The 18,811-nt window shown below is 46.2% G+C and overlaps 1 protein-coding gene across 3 annotated transcripts in view; it reads right to left on the reverse strand.

Moving 5' to 3' along the window:
• The window catches only part of LMTK2 (lemur tyrosine kinase 2), a 172,006-nt gene that overhangs the window by 75,401 nt on the left and 77,794 nt on the right, over positions 1-18,811 (reverse strand). Inside the window, exon 1 of one of the 3 annotated variants that reach the window (XM_079899058.1) lies at positions 5,463-5,831. The exons of 1 other annotated variant lie outside the window; for it this stretch is intronic. In XM_079899058.1, the coding sequence (XP_079755184.1) occupies positions 5,463-5,538 (76 nt within the window). In that variant the 5' untranslated portion in view covers positions 5,539-5,831. Of the gene's footprint in view, positions 1-5,456; positions 5,832-18,811 lie in introns of those variants that run through there. One more of the 3 variants, XM_079899057.1, reaches the window with a different exon arrangement.

An 18,811-nucleotide genomic window follows, 5' to 3' on the forward strand; every position in this document is an offset into this window, starting at 1 on the left:
ATCTGTTTGAGGTAATGGGAATTTAAGTCTTTTAAAACAAACATATAATATAGTAAAATGCAAAATCTGCCAAGCTGTTAAAAATAAAATGTTAGGTTTACCCCTCTGAAGCTCCAGGAAAGCAGAAGAGTACAAAGCGCTCTTCTGCAGTCAGGGTGGAGGGCAGTGGGGGGTGGGCAGAGGCTTTCAGAGGAGTAAAGGCGCTCACCGTGTTGTGTCTCAGGCACCTGCGTTGCGACATTCGGCTTCAGCTGTTCTCATGTTGCCCACTTGAATCACAATAAAGTCCAATGAAATCTGGAATCTCTGCACTGGGCTAACCTTTGCACAAAACCTTCTTTTGAAATATTGAGGTTATTTTTCTGATATGCCTGTTCTTTGTGGCAAATAACTGTAATGCCAAGGCATGGTTCCAAATCAGTCATTTACTACAACTTAAAAATACTTCACTCCAACATTTTGCTCTGACACAGGTTTTGCCACATCTCCTCAGCTTTCTTACAGTGTCTTCATATGAGGATTCACAGAAAAGCAGGAATTCGAATCTAAAAACCACCCCAGACACAGTAGTTTGTTTTAGACCAGGAACGTTTGTCCAGCTTCTCCTTTCTATAATATTCCTTTCCTCGTGTCTGAGTAATAAATAAAAATTTCAAAGAGTGAAGCACCGCTAGAGGATTGCAAAAATACATAATTTTAAAAGAGAGAGAGAAAGCAAGTCTGCCACATTCATCTCTCCAAATGACATTTTCTAAGGGGAAGCCTCAGCACTGTGCTGGTCCTACCACAGTCTGGGTGAACGGGCTCCCTTCAGGGACGCTTTCTGCGAGTACACAATTTTGTTTGGGATCAACCAAACTTAGATTGCCCGTGGTTCCTTTAAGTAAATTAAAACCAGCAATTGTTCACATGCAAGAGTTTTAGTCATCTCGATGTTCAAAAACAGGTTTATTATATAAAAGCAGACTAATCCAGATCATCTTAAAATTTTCTAGCATAATTCCCCAAGACTATGAATTTCAAGAAGCAGGGCTTCCCTGGTGGCGCAGTGGTTGAGAGTCCGCCTGCCGATGCAGGGGACACGGGTTCGTGCCCCGGTCCGGGAAGATCCCACATGCTGCGGAGCGGCTGGGCCCGTGAGCCATGGGCCCGTGAGCCATGGGCCCGTGAGCCGTGGCCGCTGAGCCTGCGCGTCCGGAGAGAGACCACAACAGTGAGAGGCCCACGTACCGCAAAAAAAGAAGTAACACTACCAGCTTATACGTCATACTTCAATAAGCCAGATTTCTCTCTAAAGGATCTTCACCCATCATATAATTTGCTATTTTGAGAAACAAAGATTTTTTTACATCCATAAGTTCTAGGCATTCCATGATACGCAGCTACCACGGTGACTTCCTTCTTTGAAGCCATACCACCCACCATTAGTCAATTCTAGGATAACCCACCAAATTTACAAAGAAATCTGAAGCAATGAAGGAATCTATGTTGCCAAGGGCCAAACCTGTAGCAGGCATGGCTATCACGTGACAGCAACCCCTTAGGTAAATATTATCATCATCCTTTTTCAATAGTTGAATTCTAAGAAGCTTGGAGAGGTCAAGTGACTGGGCAAGGTCTTAAAAGCTTTAAAGTGGCAGAGGAAGGCCTCACACCCAGACTAACTCCAAAGTCCAAGCTCTGGCCACAACGCCTGCTCCTCCTGTGACTGGTTCATGAATTTTACTCTCAACTGAGCTGAAAAGGTGGATTCTTTTTATATGTCCACCTACAAGGACTTTTTTGAGGACCAGTCTGTTTAACAGTTTCAGAACCCTGGCTATCCCCTATATGACATTTACATTACGAAGTGTTTTTCATTATATGTACAGCTGTTCTAAGTGACACAGCCCACAGGAGCACAGAGGGCCCAAGGGCTCTAAATTTCAAGAGAATTGCGTGAACAGTCACCACATCTGCACATCGATATCAGCAAAACTGTAGAGATCTGATAACTTCAATGCTGATCAGCTACCAAGTTGCTGGACAGACTTCCTATTACTATGCAAATGGACGTATTTAGTTAACCCCAAAATATCACCTACTGAAAGCAATTAACAGCATTCCCAGTCTAAATCAGATCTCAAGCCTTAGAGCCATATATCCTGACAAGAATTTGCATGGAAAGCTCTCAGAAGCTGTTAAAATAAACACAAAAATTCACACTTTAGAAAGCACTTCCTTTACTTCAGAAATCTTTTTCAAGATACAAGCCTGTTTGCTTAATCTAAAACAAAAGCCCCGGTTTCACAAGCTGCTGTTTAATCAGTAGCTGAGTCCCACCGGCTTCACAGACTTCCGTGAGGTCCTTTATCTGGAACTGCTAAAAGCTTCCTCTGTACTCTGTGACCTAATATGCCACAGAACAATAGAAGTGAGTTTCCTTGTCTCACCACTATCCTAATATTAATAACAAGTTGTGGACTTAGAGGAATGCCTTCACGCACACAACATCTTTCTTTATGATGTGAATTCTGAGAATCTTACAAAAGGCACATAAATCTTTGCCAAGAGAAGAAAGGTCTGATAACTATGATCTGGAAAAAAAGAATTTCTTAACTGTAATCTTAGTTTGGTAACTGAACTGTGTGTGAAACAGTGGACTTCCTGCCTTTACGTAAGCTTCCTAAATGAGGACCAGGATCTCAGTCTATATAATAAGGGCCTTTGCAGAAATACAGATTCTCAGGAAAGCCCCCCCCCCCCCGCCAGGGAGGACATAAGGGACTCTCAGAGTGATAAGGAGATTCTCCCCCCCAAATTCAACCTAGAAATGCCTTCTTGCCTGATGGGCAAAGGCAATCCACATATTTACAAAGCTTACTATGACTGAATGGGTAAATACCTTTTTTCAACTTTAGAATCTAGAAATGATTCTGGATGACAAAGAAACGTGGGATAAATGAACTTCGATTTAAATGCTGAATTTCAGTTAACTGTCTCATTTCCCCATGCAAACAGGCTGGCAAAGGATACAATTCAAGTATTTTTTCCAACCTACTGTTGATAAGCCATGCTTTCTCCAAGGCAGTATTAACCAGTTTGAACTTTAAGCAGAATAAGGCCAAGGAGGCAAAGACCATATACAATGGATCTACTCTGAATTTGAAAATGGCCAGCTCTCCCTTTGTAAGGAGTACAGGCCCCCAGATAATCAAAAGCTTGATAGTTGTTTTCAATGTTTAACTGCTCTTTTATCTACTATGTATGTTCCAGAGGGGTTCCTCTTTCTTAACCAGCGAACTCACTTATCAGGATTAGCTCAAAGGTTTCTTTACTCTTCTTGGTCAAGAATCTACCCCCATTACCAGGATTAACAATCCCTTCTGAATGGAAATAAAAACTCCCAAATCTATGTGTGATTGTGCATCTTTTCCACGTAATTTAACCGTAGTAGGTATTTGTCATCCATAGGCCACACGTCTCACCATACACCCTCCAAGCAATAGAACACGAGGGAAAATCTACAAAAGCTGCTACAAGTCACCGAATAGTTCTTTACATTTTTTTAATGCCAAGATTTAATATTTCTATTTGTGGATTAATTTTCTTGATTGCTTTGTTTTACATACAACACTCCAACAAAAACTTCAATTTTTTGATTCATACCTCCATGAAATAGTAAAAGAAGGGACTAAACACATTAAGAGGTTTATAGGGACTTCCCTGGTGGACCAGTGGTTAAGACTCTGAGCTTCCACTGCAGGGAGCACGGGTTCAATCCCTGGTCGGGGAACTAAGATCCCGCATGCCTCACGGTTCAGCCAAAAAAAAAAGGTTTATAAGCAGCCACATTTCCAAAGTTTCCTAAATAGAATCTGTTTTACAAAATATGTAAAACTTCGATTAAGAGCAAAGTCATCTGGAAACTTCTTGAATCCCTTTCACATATGCAATCTTTATCCACTATCCTATTCTAGTGCTAATTTTCAATTTCACCATGAGTATGTTTCAATATCAACATCGACACTTCTCCCTACAGTCTTTTATAATTTCCCAGGTACTTTCTGTGACTCATACCTGGGCTGCCTATACATTCCTCATAATATTCACTCTTCTTATCTATCAGGTCAGAAAACAGAATTCACCTTACGCATATTTGATCTAAGGCAGTGGCAGAAATTTAGCGATACACTACGTGGTACAATGATAACAGTTTATACCCAACTAAAGGGCACTCAATGACATAACCTGGTGTGTCTCTGGAAACAATTATATTTAGCTTCCATTGTAGATGTGTTTGAAAAATATGTCTTTACCAGGGACAGTACCTTCCACATTCTGCACCCAACTAACATCATTCTAAAATAACTCTTGACCTCAAGAGTATTCTAAACAGCTAATAAGAGACCTGAAGTGGTAAAGCAGAAAAATCACCCAGCTAGGGGAATCTAAGACCTGGGTTTAAGTTGTGACTCCTCCTAAAATTTAGCTGTGTCACCTTGGGTAGGTCATTTGACCCCCAGGGCCTCACTATCTTCAACTGCAAAATGAAAGAAATTGGACTAAATTTTCTTTAAGGTCTCTCCCATCTCTAAAATTCCATGATTCTATGAAATTTCAGTCTCCCCTCATTTCAAAGATAAGTAACAGATGATAATGGTAAATTAGCCTAGATTATTTTTTTTCCTTAAAAATAATTATCCAACTTGAGATGCTTTCCTGGACTGAAGTTTTATCTGAGAAAATAAACCACAAACGAAAACGACGGGGAGAAAAAAAGAAAATCACACACTGACGTAGCTAAAATAGAAACTTCAATCACCCTTGGGCCATTTTGTCAATAGTTATTCAAAGGCTGCTACTCTAATCACTGGCTTCCTAAAGTAGAGATATTTATAGAGTGGTTTCCTTCTCATCCCCAGAGATTCAATCTGAATACAACGCACAGCGTCTAAAATCAATTTACAACTTCAGAACAAGTTACAGGGAGCGAAGGAAACTCTGCGCAGCTCTCCAAGTCATTTGCATTTAAGTATGATTAGGGCTAAGAAACGGTTCTTATTATAAGATGTGAGAAAAGCACAGGAGGCAGGTGACATCTGGAAAAGGAAGCAGAACTGCCAGCAAGGGATGTAGGCTGAGGACCTTCAGGCAACAGGTCCAGAGCCGGTGCTGCAGTCTACCCCGGGAGGGGTCGGTCGCTGCCGCCCCGCTCGCAGTCCTCCCCAGCCCCATCCGCATCGCCTCGCCCCCGCTTCGGCCCTCGAGAGGCAGCCCGCCCCCCCGCCCAACACACGTCCCTACTGCAAAATCTCCCTAATCACTCGTTTCCCCGGGCCTCCCGCCCCGGCAGGCCCTCCGATTCCTCGGCGCCGAGGCCGGACCGGGCCTGCAGCCTCCTTCCCAGACACCCCCGTCGCAGCGGCCCCGCAGCCCGGTCCCCTCAGCCCCGTCCCTGCCTCGGGCCCGCTCACCTGCACCTGTTTGCGGAAGTGGCGCGGCCCCGGCACTGCCGGCGGCCAGGAGCAGCAGCAGCAACGGCGGGGGCCCCGGCATCTCGCCCACGGCGCGGCCCCGGAGACTGGCTCTCGGGTTGCCTTCCGTCCGTCCGTCCGTCAGTCGGTCCTGTCTCCCTCCGCTGCCTCAGCGGCACCCGCGCCGGCTGCTCCTGAGCACACGTCGTTTCGGCCAAACCTCAGCCCAGATCCTGGTCCGCACCCACCGCTCCAACCACAGAAACACCATCCTTCCTGCCCGCCCGCCTGCGCCGCCGCCGCCGCCTCTCAACAGAAGCAACGGCAGCAGCTCTGCGGAGCCGCGAGCCAGTGCAGCCGCGCTCCCACCGCCATGATGGGCTGCGTCATGTGACGTAGGGTGGGGGGGCGGGACGCCGTGATAGACAGCCCACCCCGCCAATCGTCAGCTCCACACCGGCCTGGGAGGCCCCGCCCATCACCCTGGCTGAGGGAGGGTGGCCGCCGGTGCGCCCCCTGCAGACCAAGAAGTGCGTGAGCAGCAGGTGATGCCAGCAATTATTTTACAATTTTTTAAAAAGGGAAGTATAAAGAAGATAATGAAAAGCATCCAGAATCCATTCTGAATTTTTTTCTCAGTATTTCAAAACGTGTAAAAATAGGCCTGTTTTGTCTTCTGCCTTTTTTACTTGCAACAGACGTTTTAGACTCTTCTTAGGTTGACCTATCAGCCACCAAGGAGCTTTGGGCTTTTTTATTTCAATTCAACAAGAATAGAATACCTCTCCCCTCGCACCCACTAGTTCGGCTCCTGAGCTCAAGCTGTTCCTCTTGGCAAGAGTTCCCTTCCTGTCCTTTCTTGGCCACCTGGCACACTCCCTTTCCACTGTCGAGACTCACCTGAAGAATGATGTCATCTAAGAAGGCCTCTCCCAACCTCAGGAGAAATGACTAGCAACTCCTAGTGCCCCTCCCTGGCCCTGGACAGACTGCTCTCCCAGCTGCCATATTTTATTGTCCCTGTAAGTTCCCTAAGGACAGGAACTGTGCACGTGTCCTCTGGGGGTGGCTCCAGTAGGAATTCTCCAAAGCAGTGGTGCCTGGTCCTGGGTGCCTGCCTCTTCCCACCAAGTGACAAGACTCAGCCAACACGTGAGGAGAGCATCCTTCTGCAGAAAGGGTAGAGAAAAAAATACTTTCCAGGTAGAAGTGACAATGATCAGAAGCCTGGAGGCTGGGAAAATGCTGGGCTCTTCCGGAGAATGCACCCAGAGTCCAGTTTGTGCATGAGAGGGACAGTTTTGAATCTTATCAGATGGGGCAGCACGGGGGAGCCTCCCCAATTCTCCGGACTCCTCAAATGTCCATCCCAAATGCCAGCTCTCTGTGGGGGGCTAACCCCGTGTGGACACATGGACCATGCCCAGGGGATATTTGTTGAATGATTAAGGCAAGCCAATAAACACCTAAGTAAACAAATAGCTGGAATGTGGAAGTGCTGGGTTAAAGCGTATATGGCTGTCTGCTGATCTCTGTGTGGGAAAGGAAAGGAAGGCAAAGGTCTGGAAAAGAGCCACAATCACCCTGTTGTGCTTCTCCTTGGATCAGGAAGCTCCGGACTTTGAGTTTGAGAAAGCCAGGGAATGCTCACACTGTTTCCCGTGGGGAGTCACTGGATTTGTGTGCAGCAGTGCTGGCCCAACCAAAGCCCTGACTCATAATCCTTGTGGCTGTTAATCATAATTAAAGTGAGCTCCAACGACCACATGTCAGACCACAATCCCAAAGCAGGTTTCGTTATTATTCGACCAGCTGAAAAGTTTTTTAAAAAACTTTTTTCCTTTCCACTTCACAGAGCAAGGGTTAAGGTGCACATTCCTCGGGCTGTGTCTAATGGAAACCTTTAACCTACCACCTACCTCACTGCTCACATCTTTGCCCAGTGATTCTCTTGAAGACTTCCAGTTAGAGAATTTATGAAGAAAATAAGAACCTGTTTGCTTTGTTTAGTTTCCTCTAGGAATCAGAAAACAACCTTTGGCACAGTTTGGGATTAGATCCCTAAGATGAGAAGCAATATCTTTCAGCGTTTCTATAGCTGTCCTCACCTGTGCTCGGCCTTTTCCAATTTTTCTTGCATGCCAAGCCATCACTTGGATGATTCTACAGGCATTGTCTGTCCTGCCAGCAAGCTCTGGCTGAGGGCTGGATTCAAGGGATATGGATTCAGTTTAGTACTGGATGAGCATGCATCTCTGAGTACCCTAAATGTTTGCAGGGCTGAGCTGGATCAAATGGGTGCATCTGTGAGGGTCCTGTCAGTGGTATACTGGAGCCAGCTGGTACCAGCTTGTGAAAGCCAATTGTTAAATCTTCAGGAATCTTGCATGCCAGTTGTTAGACACAGCCATTGTTGAAAATTAATTTATATAAACTTGCAATTAAATAAATGATATTAAAAACAAAAGTAATAAGGAGAAGCATTTTCAGAATGGAAAGCAATGAGAAGACTAGCAAAAATTGTCAAAATCAACTTCTTCAGAACTCTAGAAATTAGCCAAAGGCTTGCAACATCACAAGGAGCATTTATTAAAGAAAATGGCTGACCTCAGTAAAAACTGTGAGCTTTGTGGTGTTTTCACTTGCTGTAGCCACATTCTTCTCTCCCATCTCCGTGGTAGTCTTGAAAAACATCAACCTCACAACCATGGTAGCTGTGAAAATGAACAGCCTAGCTAAGCTACTGGAGGGGACAGAACATGTTTGGAGCTCTCCCGAAAGCTGCATCCCCAGAAAACTGTCACTATTTGACCTGTCAGGCAGCTCCCTAGAAAGGCATCATTCTCAGGATTTGTCTTTATTTGACAGGATTCAGAACTCCCTTAGTGCAAGCAGCACTACCCCCAGTTTGTTGAAAACAACCAGTGGCAACTGTTTAACATTGCAGCTTCCTGAGCCAGTGACACCAGATGGCTGATTGAAAATGTAAAAGAAAAATTTAGGAAATGAGGTGCCAATGGACAACTGATTTGGAAAATAGTCTGACAGTTCCTCAAAATGTTAAACGTAGGGTCACCATATGACCCAACAATTCTACTCCTAGATATACACCTAATATAATTGAAGACATATGTCCACATCAAACCTTGTCCACCGACATTCATAGCAGCATTATTTATAATAGCCAAAAGGTGGAAACTACGCAAATGTCCATCAACCGATAAATGGATTAACAAAATATGGTATATCCTTGTAATGGAATGTTATTCAGCAATAAAAAGGAGTGAAGTACTGATACGTGTTACAACACAGATGAACCTCAGTGAGACCAATCAACACAGATGAACCTCAGCGTTATGCTCAGTGAAAAGAGCCAGTCACGAAAGGTATATTGTATGATTCCATTTTTATGAAATGTCCAGATTAAGTAAATCCATAGAGACAGAAATTAGGTTAGTGGTTGCCTAGGGCCAAGGGAAGAAATGGGGAGTGACTGCTAATAGGTATGGGGTTTCTTTGGGGGGTGTTGGAAATATTCTAAAATTAAATAATGGTGATCATCGCACAACTTCGTGAATATACTAAAATCCATTTTAAAGGAGTGAATTTTGTGGTTTGTGAATTATATCTCAAAGTTGTTATTAAAAAGCAAAGGTTATAAATACTAAAAAGTCAATTATTTTGCTACATTTACTGTTATCTATGCTTTGAGGGTTTTTTTTTTTTTTTTTTTTTTTTTTTGCAGTACGCGGTCCTCTCACTGTTGTGGCCTTTTCCGTTGCGGAGCACAGGCTCCGGACGTGCAGCCTCAGCGGCCATGGCTCACGGGCCCAGCCACTCCGCAGCATGTGGGATCTTCCCGGACCGGGGCACGATCCCATGTCCCCTGCATTGGCAGGCGGACTCTCAACCACTGCGCCACCAGGGAAGCCCTTGAGGTTATTTACATCTGTTGTAGCTATATAGTATGGCAGAAATGCTATATAATACTGTACTACTGCACAACTCTTGCCAACTCTGATTCCAGTGATATCATGTCTGTAGCTTGAGTATTTACACCATGGAAATTGGCAAACATTACTAATCAAGGCTCTTTTCCTCCCAGAGAGCCCTAGTTATGCGCACTAGTGGTCTTGCCATAGGGCACCCTCCATAGGGTTTCTATGACTGCCGCTTGCTGACTTGAATCCTTTTTGTGGTTGCATTACTTTAATTCAGCTTTGAGCAAATAAAGAGACCATGCAGCTTGGAAATCACCTCTTCCTAGTTCTCTGCCAATGAAACAAAGGCCACACACCTCATCCTCAACTCTCCTTCTAAATGCCTTTGTATGAAGTCCTCACCTTCTGTTGCCTTCTAGATCCTGCGTCTAAAGCTGACTGAGTCAAGGACAGCTCGCCAGATGCGGTGGCCTTTCAGAGCCCTGAGCCACCACCCATTTATGGAGGTGGGGCCCCAATATGGTAAAAATGAATGAATGCACAATGCTATCCCCAAGATAATGACAGGATTTATAAAAGTACCCGACAGACAGTGAGAGTCAGGAATGGAACACCACTTTAAAATTACATGATGAGCGTATTTTCCCCAAGCTCATCAGGGTGAATGCCTTCATCTGGAAGTAAGTTTTCCTTAACAATGACTTACAAATCATTTTCTGTATTTCAGGTACTGCTCTAAGCATTTTGTGGTAACTCTTTAAACTTTATCTAATTTTAGAATATTTTCCTCATTCCTAAAAGACGCTCTGCACTCATTTGCTGTCACTCCCCATCGCGCCCCTCCTTCTGGTCCTTGGAAACCACAAATCTACTTTTTGTCTCTACGGATTTACCTAATCTGGACATTTCCTATAAATGGCATCATTCAATGTGTGGCTTTTTGTGACTGGTGTAAGCTATTGGCATTCCCATTTTACAGAAGAGGAAACAGAAACAGAGGGGTTAAGTACTTTAGCCGAGGTCACATAGCTAGTAAGTGGCAGAGGCAGGATCCAAACTCAGGCAGCCTGGCTCCAGAGTCCTTGCGAGTCTCAAAATCAAAACTGAATAATGTCAAAAGCAAACACTGAAGGACTTTTGTGAATATGAGCTGGGAGCCAAGTTGCCCTGTGTGCGCCCCTCAGGTGAGAGGCCCTATGAGGGGTTGCCTCCTGGCGGGGAAAGAGGTAGGGATGGGAGAATAGAGGAGGTGGGGAAGCAAATATTACCCTGAAGGCAATAGTTGCTCAATAAAATAAATCTGTTGCGAAAGACAGATTCTCCTCCTGGGATGAACGCTTGGGTTTTTTCTCTCTTTGGCCTGCCCAGAAGCTGAATTCCTTCCCATATTGAGAAACCCCCATGATATGAATCTTGGTAGTAGGAAGGTCACCTCCCACTATGAAGACTATGGACCAGGCATGCCCTCTGGGGCCCCAGCAGCCAGGGTATAGCACGTCTTTCCAGGTCCAAGGTGATGCTGGCAGCTGTGTCATCCTGGCACACAGTTCCCTGCTGCCCAGCCCCCTTGGGGGCTGCTCATGTCCTGAACCCAAGCCCAGCTCTTCTGTGGCTGCCCACTGCTCTCCAGCCACTTCTCAGCCCTGTGCGACCTCTCAGAGCACCAGAAGATCCTTGAAACCAACCCTCAGCTACTTAAGTCTTCTGCAAGGATTCTTGGTGAAACCCAGCGAGGCCTGGGAGCTTCAGAGCAGAGGGACTCCTTGGGAGGCTCCCCCAGCCGTGCCACCCCGACCCATCCGAGGTGCCCTTGGTGCCCCAGGGAGGGGCAGCAGAAGCAGGAACTTTCCTTATTCTTTCTGTCTGTCTGTCCCCCAAATGTCGGGGAAACAAAGCCTTCATGGGACCCCAAAGACGAGGACAAGTAAGGAATCGACTCCGCCAGAGCCCAACTGGCCAGAACCTGGGTCCAAAGTCACCCAGATGAACCACAGGCCGCTGTTTGCAGTTGGTGCTTGATCCTGCCTGCGCTCCTTTTCAGGCCCAGCGCCCAGGAGGCAGCCTCGGGTCACCAGTGGCACCCTCACCCCCGCCTCGGCTGCCAGAGCCCAAGTCAGGGAGGCCCAGGTGACTTCCTGCACCTCCCCGCGCCCCACCTTCTTGAGCCCAAAGCTGTTTCGCGCAGTTCCAACATCTGCCAACAGGCTGGGCCTGAACGTGTGGCTCCTTCTCTGTTGCTCAGGGAATTTATTACTTACTAGCAGAGGGAGGTGTGGCCGTTTTTAAAATTGCCAGATTTGATTAAAACAGGTCTTTTCGGGCTTCCCTGGTGGCGCAGTGGTTGAGAGTCCGCCTGCCGATGCAGGGGACACAGGTTCGTGCCCCGGTCCAGGAGGATCCCATGTGCCGCGGAGTGGCTGTGCCCGTGAGCCATGGCCGCTGAGCCTGCACGTCCGGAGCCTGTGCTCCGCAACGGGAGAGGCCACAGCAGTGAGAGGCCCGCGTATCGCAAAAAAAACCCAAAACAAACAAAAAAAAAACCAGGTCTTTTCACTGCTCTTTGAACATCTGGGTTGTAACCATAAACCACAGTTCTTCCAGGGGGCAAGTGTGTGTCCCTCTCTCTGATTCCAGGGACAGACAAGCCAGATTCTGCTCCGGATGCTCAGACAGGAGCTGTATCCTGGGTGACACACAAGCATTTCTGGTGCGTTACTTCATTACGTCGCAGAATGACCCTCTGGGGTCAGAGCTGTGCCCATTTTACAGGTGCGGGAATTGGGACATCTTAATTTTCCCTGAGGATGATGAGGCTGCGGGTGATATTTGATCAGCAGCAGGAAGGGCTCATAGGGAGGCTGAACTTCCGCTATGGGCTTCACTTGGGTCCAAGGCCATAGTCTCCCTCCTCATACCTGTTTCCTCTTGGGGGAGATGGGCCCTGACCCAGCTGCTCACCTTTCCTCATGAAGGGTGAGGCTGCCATCTGTGGACAGGTAAGGCTCGTTCCAGGCTGGGCGGGCTGGCAGAGACCCCGAGGAAGGACGGGGCAGAGGGGACCTAGGCATCAGGGACTGACACCAGGTCTGTCCTAGGTCTTGAGAAGACAAAATACCTCCAGCAGCTCTTCAGCTAGACCCGGGGCTTTCCTGCTCCTGGGACTGTCGGGCGTGGGTGTGAGGGATGTCTCCGGGCATCCCTGGACCCAGCCTTCGTCCTCCTCTGCTCAAGCTGTGTTTATGTGGGTCCTGCTCAGCCACGCCCCAGATTCCTTTGAGAACAATCACCTGTGACTTTCTTCTTATCAAGATAGCTATGGAGTCGAAGCCATGGAAGCTAATGATTCCTGTGGGGAAAACCAATTGCAAACTCCTTTGCCCTCCAAGAAAGCATTTCAAAGAAAAGACCGGAGGCCTCCTGAGCCATTTAAATCCAGGCTGGTGAAAGAGCTGGAGGCGAGGCGGGGGAGACTGAATGCAGAGGTTGCCCTTGCTGATGAGAGGCCTGGCCAGAGAACCAGGGTCCAACGGGGCTGGCTGTTGGGTGCCCAGAAGGGTCTGATGGCCTCACACAGGCCCCGAGCACAGAAACTCCAATGAGAGGCATAAATAGCGGAAAATCACATCGCAGTAAGGCTGGATGAGAAAGGAAAGTGCGAGGCAAGAGAGAGAGAGAGAGTCCATACAGAGGACAGAGGCCAAAAGGCCTTAAAAGGCAAGAAGGGGATCAAGACCAGAGTGACCACGTTAACAAGGGAAAATGCCATGTTGCCATGTTAAGTTAAAGGAGGCAGCATAATCCCATGTTCATATTCATATGCATATCATACATATTCATAAGGACGAGACGGAAATCACCAAAACACTGGAGTAATAACATGCTTATGTCTGAAAGGTACAACTATGGATGTATCATTTTTTTCTGCCTTCCGTTATTTATTATTCATTTCTTCTTTTCTTTTCTTTTTTTTAATTTTTTTTTGGTATTTTCTCACTTTTCTATAATGACCTTGAATTATTTTATAGGGAAAAGGGCAGATTGTTTCGTGTGTTTATTTTTAAGCTGGTGGATTTTTACAGACTCGACTCGGTGATATCCTGTCAAGGACAGAAACTTGGTCACCAGCATCGCTTTCCAAGTAGAGAATAGTGAAGACATTTTAACATATGCTTTCCGTAGAGGAAAATATTCCAGATGACAAAAAAACGATAATACCCATTTCTAAACATTTGTATTCATGGCGTGAGGGCACCGCTGCTCCTGGCCGAGCCAGTCCGCGTTTTACTTTACACCTTGGGCTCTACTTGCTTGATTATGTACTGTTATCCTCACCAACTCGCTGAATCTGCTGCTTGCTGGGAGGTGTTAAAAAAAGCCCTTTTTTAGAGAGATAATTGAATCGGCTGAGGGCAGTGGAGTGTTTTATTTTTGGTGGGGTGGTTGGCTATGTTCCAGGTACTCTCTTTGAATTTGACCTGAAAGATTGTTGCTGTCTGGTGATGGCGGGTAGCTTTTCCATTTGGCTCTTCTGCATTGTTTCTGTGCGAGGTATAGATGCATGGAGTTGAAATTCTATTTGTCATGTCCTTATTCAAATCTGGGTATGTGTGTCTGTGTTCAGAAGGAAGCTGGAGTCATGAGCTGGCTTGTCTGGGGACAAGACATCCTATGTGGATTTTGGAATATCTAAGCAGAAATCGGCACCTTTCCACGAGTCAGGTTTGAGGGCTCAGGGGGTGCTGTCTCCTTTACGCGAGAACAGGGAAGGGTTGACTGGTTCTTTTTCTCTGTATTGATTACAATTATTTAGGGACTGAGTGAGTTGATGGGATGTTTTGGCAATAGGTTACTTGGCTTTAGTCCTGCTAGTGAGATCCAGCAGACAGAGTCTTTGAAGACACTGGGCTCTGAGCAAGCAGACGTTTTCAAATTATTATTATGGTAAAATATATGACATAAAATGCAACACTTTATTTTTAAGTAAGTGTACATTAAGTACATTCACGTCGTTGTGTAGCCATCACCACCATCCGTCTTCAGAACCTTTTCATCTTCCCAAACTGAAACTCTGTCCCTACTAAATAACCCCCCATGCTCCTCCCCCAGCCCCTGGCTACTACCATTCTACTTTCTGTTTCCATGAATTTGACTCTTCTAAGTGCCTCATATAAGTGGAATCATGTACTATTTGTCCTTTTGTGACTGTCTTCTTTCACTGAACATAACGTCCTCAAGGTTGGTCCGCGTTGTAGCAGGTGTCAATTTCCTTCCTTCTTAAGGCTGAATAATACTCCATTGTAAGGCTAGACCACTCATCTGTTGGTGGACACTTAGGTTGTTTCCACCCTTTTGGCTTTTGTGAATAATGCTGCTAGGAACGTGGGTGTGCAAATATCTGCTTACGTCCCTGCTCTCAATTCTTTGGGGTGTATATACACCCAGAAGTGGAATTGCTGAGCAAGCAGGCATTTTAATAGAAAAGGAGACGAGGCCAATTGGAAAGTCTTCTGGCTCCCGGTCCTTGGTGCCAACAACACCTGCATCCCGGAGGGACCCCAGGAAGTTTAGAAAATGCAGCAGCACTGAGGTCCAGAATATCAGTTTGGGCTGGAAGGGTCTTCAGAAGCATGGAGCCCAAAGCTCTCTTTGTGGATGAAAAATCTGCGTTGAGTTCAGGTCTTACAGCGAGACAGTTCCTCTGTCCTGGTCATGAAGCCTGAGCCCTTCTCCTCTTAGGGATAAAGAAGAGAAAGCCGAAACTCCGGAGTAGGAGTTGTAGGGGGAATTTTCTGCTGGATCAGGAGTTCCTTGTGCCCTGCAAGAGCTCGCCACACATGCATTCACTTCTCCTAAGGATGGAGGTGAATTGCAAGAGGCACCACACAGATTGAATTACATCCAAAGTGACAGGCACCGCAAAGCATTAAAAAGTGCGGCTGATTAAATCCTAGAGATAAGCCCCTGTCCATCAGAGATCCCCTCCACACAGACATAAATCAGAGGCTCCGTGCAGTGAAAAGCCCTCTGAGATTCTGGTTTGGCAACAGCTGTGGGGAATGCCAGAGATGGGTGTCGTGGCCTTTTGTCATTCTTTCTGGCTCCCAGTGCCAGCCACGGGAGGCTGCCAATCATTTTCCCAGCCTCCTGTGAAGCTAGGGCCCTGCCATGTGACTGTATTCCACCAGTCAGATGCATGGGTGCCTAGTCAAGAGGCTAGAAACAGGAGCAGGCATATCCACTTTGAAGCAGGGAGGGAATCAAAGGGAATGTTATTCTAACGGGGTTCCCATCTAAACCTGCTCTGTAGTGTGCCTGGGGCTTGTCCCTGGTGGTGTAGACTCCAAGCCAGGTTCTCCAGCCTTTCTGGAGATTGGGAGTTACTTAGCACCCTTTAACACATCTCTTTTCTGTTCAAAGCAGCTAGAATTAGTTTCTGTGGTTACAACTAAGAACCCAGGCTGATTCATCAGATTACTGGTTATCAGTTAGAATTAGGTTCAGCTGTGAGTATCAGCGACTTCCAAATAAGAGAGCCTTAAACAAGACAAAAGTGTATTCCTTTCTCATTTAAAAGTCTGGGCAAACAGTCCTGGCAGCAAGAAGGCCCCAGATGTCCTGGCTCCTTTCAGCTTCCTGCTCTGCCATCCCTAGGGTGTGGTCCCATCCTCATGGTCCAAGGTGGCAACTGGAATTCCAGCCATCATATTCACATTCCAGGTTACAAAATGGAAGAAAGGACAAAGAAGGGGCAAAGACTTTGTCACAGCTACCTTTCAGGGAAGGTTCTGGAAACTTGAAACTAATTAGCCATTCTGGAATTCAATAGTGGTGATGGTGGTACAACTTTGTTAATGACACTGAAAATCACTGAAATTCCCTTTCAAAAGGGTGAATGTTATGGTACGTGAATGATATTTCAATTAAAGAAAAACTTTTACTTGCTGTTCAGCATCTTCTCCATTGCCCCATTGGTATATAAGATAATGGTAAAAGAATTTCATTGAATGAAGTTTTACAGAAGGTAGCTTGCTTTCTAATCTATGCACCTTTGGGATTTTCGAAGAAATTTTATTCTTTGCTGTAAAAAGGAACTGCTGTAAGAGTTGGAAACTTTGCACCTGTGTACATATATATTTTGGCAATAAAGCAGCATGGGCTGAGAATGCACTGAAAAAAATAATTCATTGGTCAGAACTTAGACACATAGCCATACCTAGCTGCAAGGGAAGCTGGGAAATGTAGGCTTTTTTCTAGGTGGCTGTGTGGCCAGCTAAGAATTGGGGCTTTCATTTACTGGGGAATAAAGGAACAGCAGATATGGTGGAGAGTTGGCAGTCTCTGTCAGAGTAAAGGGACACAGAAGAGGGTATTCAAACACTTAGAAGGTTTAGGTCTTATCCTTCAGCATTCCCATGCTAGTCAGAGTCCTGGAATTGGTGCCTTTGTTTTCATAAAGGCACATCCCCCTGGTTTCTTATGACCAAGCCCCAGTTAACTCAGAGTGGTTAATTTTAGCATCCCGGACCCTGGCTGGAGAATACAGCCCCAAGTGGCCTACAAAAGCCAAGGTGAAGATGTCTTACTGATAGAGGGTTTGAAGAATATGTTCATCCCAAGAGGCCTTCTATGTGCCACCCTTAGGATCTGGGCATCAGAAGTTAGTGTGGTACCCAGACCAGAGGCATCAGCATCATCTGGGAACATGTTAGAAATGCACATTCTCAGGCCCCAGCCTGGAGCTCTGGCAACAGAAACTGGGGGCAGGGCCAGTGATCTGTGTCTAAACCAGCCTTCCAGGGGGATCTGATGCTGACGTTTGAGAACCACCCTCCCAAGACCACATACAGGGATGCAGTAGCTCTTCTCTTACAGAGCTGTCTTCACGGGGTTGCATTTTGTTCATGAGTGTAATTCCCAACATCTTGAGCATCATAGGTGCTCAAGAATTATTTGTTGAATGAATGAATAAGATGTTCTTGGCTCTCATGAAGGAAACTCCATTGACATTCATTGCTGATTTTGCTGGGGGGATACCGTTCACCACCACCCACCCACCCCCATTCCCTATCTCCTAGATCACACTCCACGTGAGACATTCATTTTCAAACTTAGGGCCAAAAGAGCTTGCCTCCCCTGAGAAATGGATATTGTATCAGTCAAGGTCCCATCAGGATCCAGATGGCACACTCAAAATAGGGTCATTTTAGGAGGGCTTGTTTACGGCAGAGCTGTTTACAAAGGTGTGGATAACAGCAGTCAAGTTGTTATCACCCCTGGCTGGAAGGAGTAGGGAAGAAGGAGTTATCAGACCCAGGAGGGGAGAGAGCTAGGGAGGGAGGGATGACTTTCAGTGGAGAGGACAGCCAGCTCAAGGCCACTTAACCTTGAAGTATGAGGAGCTGGGGATGGAGGGGGAGATGACTAGTCCAACCTCACTCTCCTCTCTCCTCTGATCTCACGCCAGAGCTCTGCATGGAGTGAACCCATCTAGAAGCTGGAGGGCATGGGAACCTGCTGGTATGGTCCATACAGCGCCAATATGTGGGACAGAGACTGGCCTGGAGAAGGGCTGAGAGTAGATCTGAAGCAGTAAAGGGGGAGATATCTGGTGTCCCTGACAACAAGACAGATGTGACTGATGGAGGAAGCTCTGAGCCAAATCAGAGGCTTGTGCACAGCAACTACATCAGCCTTTGACTTGCCTTTTGACTTCTTTTGTCCTCAGCTGTCACTTTTTTTTCCCATTTAATTGGCCCTGTTTCCTTCCTCCTGAGTTATGATGATTTTATTGCATATTTTCCTTTTGTAAGTCATCTCAGCCTTTGTGGCAGGAATCCTGGCACAGATACAAGGGTTTTGTTTTGTTTTGTTTTTTGTTTTTGGGGTTTTTTCTTTTTTTTGGCCGCGCCACATGGGATCTTAGTTCCCTGACAAGGGATCGAACCCACTCCCCCTGCACTGGAAGGGCAGTCTTAACCACTGGACCGCCAGGGAAGTCCCCAGATACAAGTTTTTTAAATTAAAATGTCTCAAATGGCTAATTTGTGCAAACTTTGTAATAGGTGCTACAGAGTGTGAACAAACAAACAATAGGTGAAATGCAGCCTCTGTCCTCAAGGAACCCTAGTGTACATTGTGAGGGCAAATTTCAAGGGTGCAAAGACTCCGCGATGAGGGAAAATAAGCTTGAAGCCATTTGGAGGGAGATGGACTTGCTACAGTCTCTCTAAAGATGGGTGAGATCACACATCTCTTTTGTCTGTAAAGGTACCACAGGGCTGAGGGCTCTGCTTATGTGATCAATTCCCGTTTGTGCTCAAACCATCCAGGAGGATGATAGGAAAACCCAAGAGGGCATCACTCCCTCAGCATCAGGCTCCCTTTGTCCTCATGTTTCATCCATGATGATGAGAT

This window comes from Stenella coeruleoalba (assembly GCF_951394435.1).
Source record: "Stenella coeruleoalba genome assembly, chromosome: 15".
Lineage (NCBI taxonomy): Eukaryota > Metazoa > Chordata > Mammalia > Artiodactyla > Delphinidae > Stenella > Stenella coeruleoalba.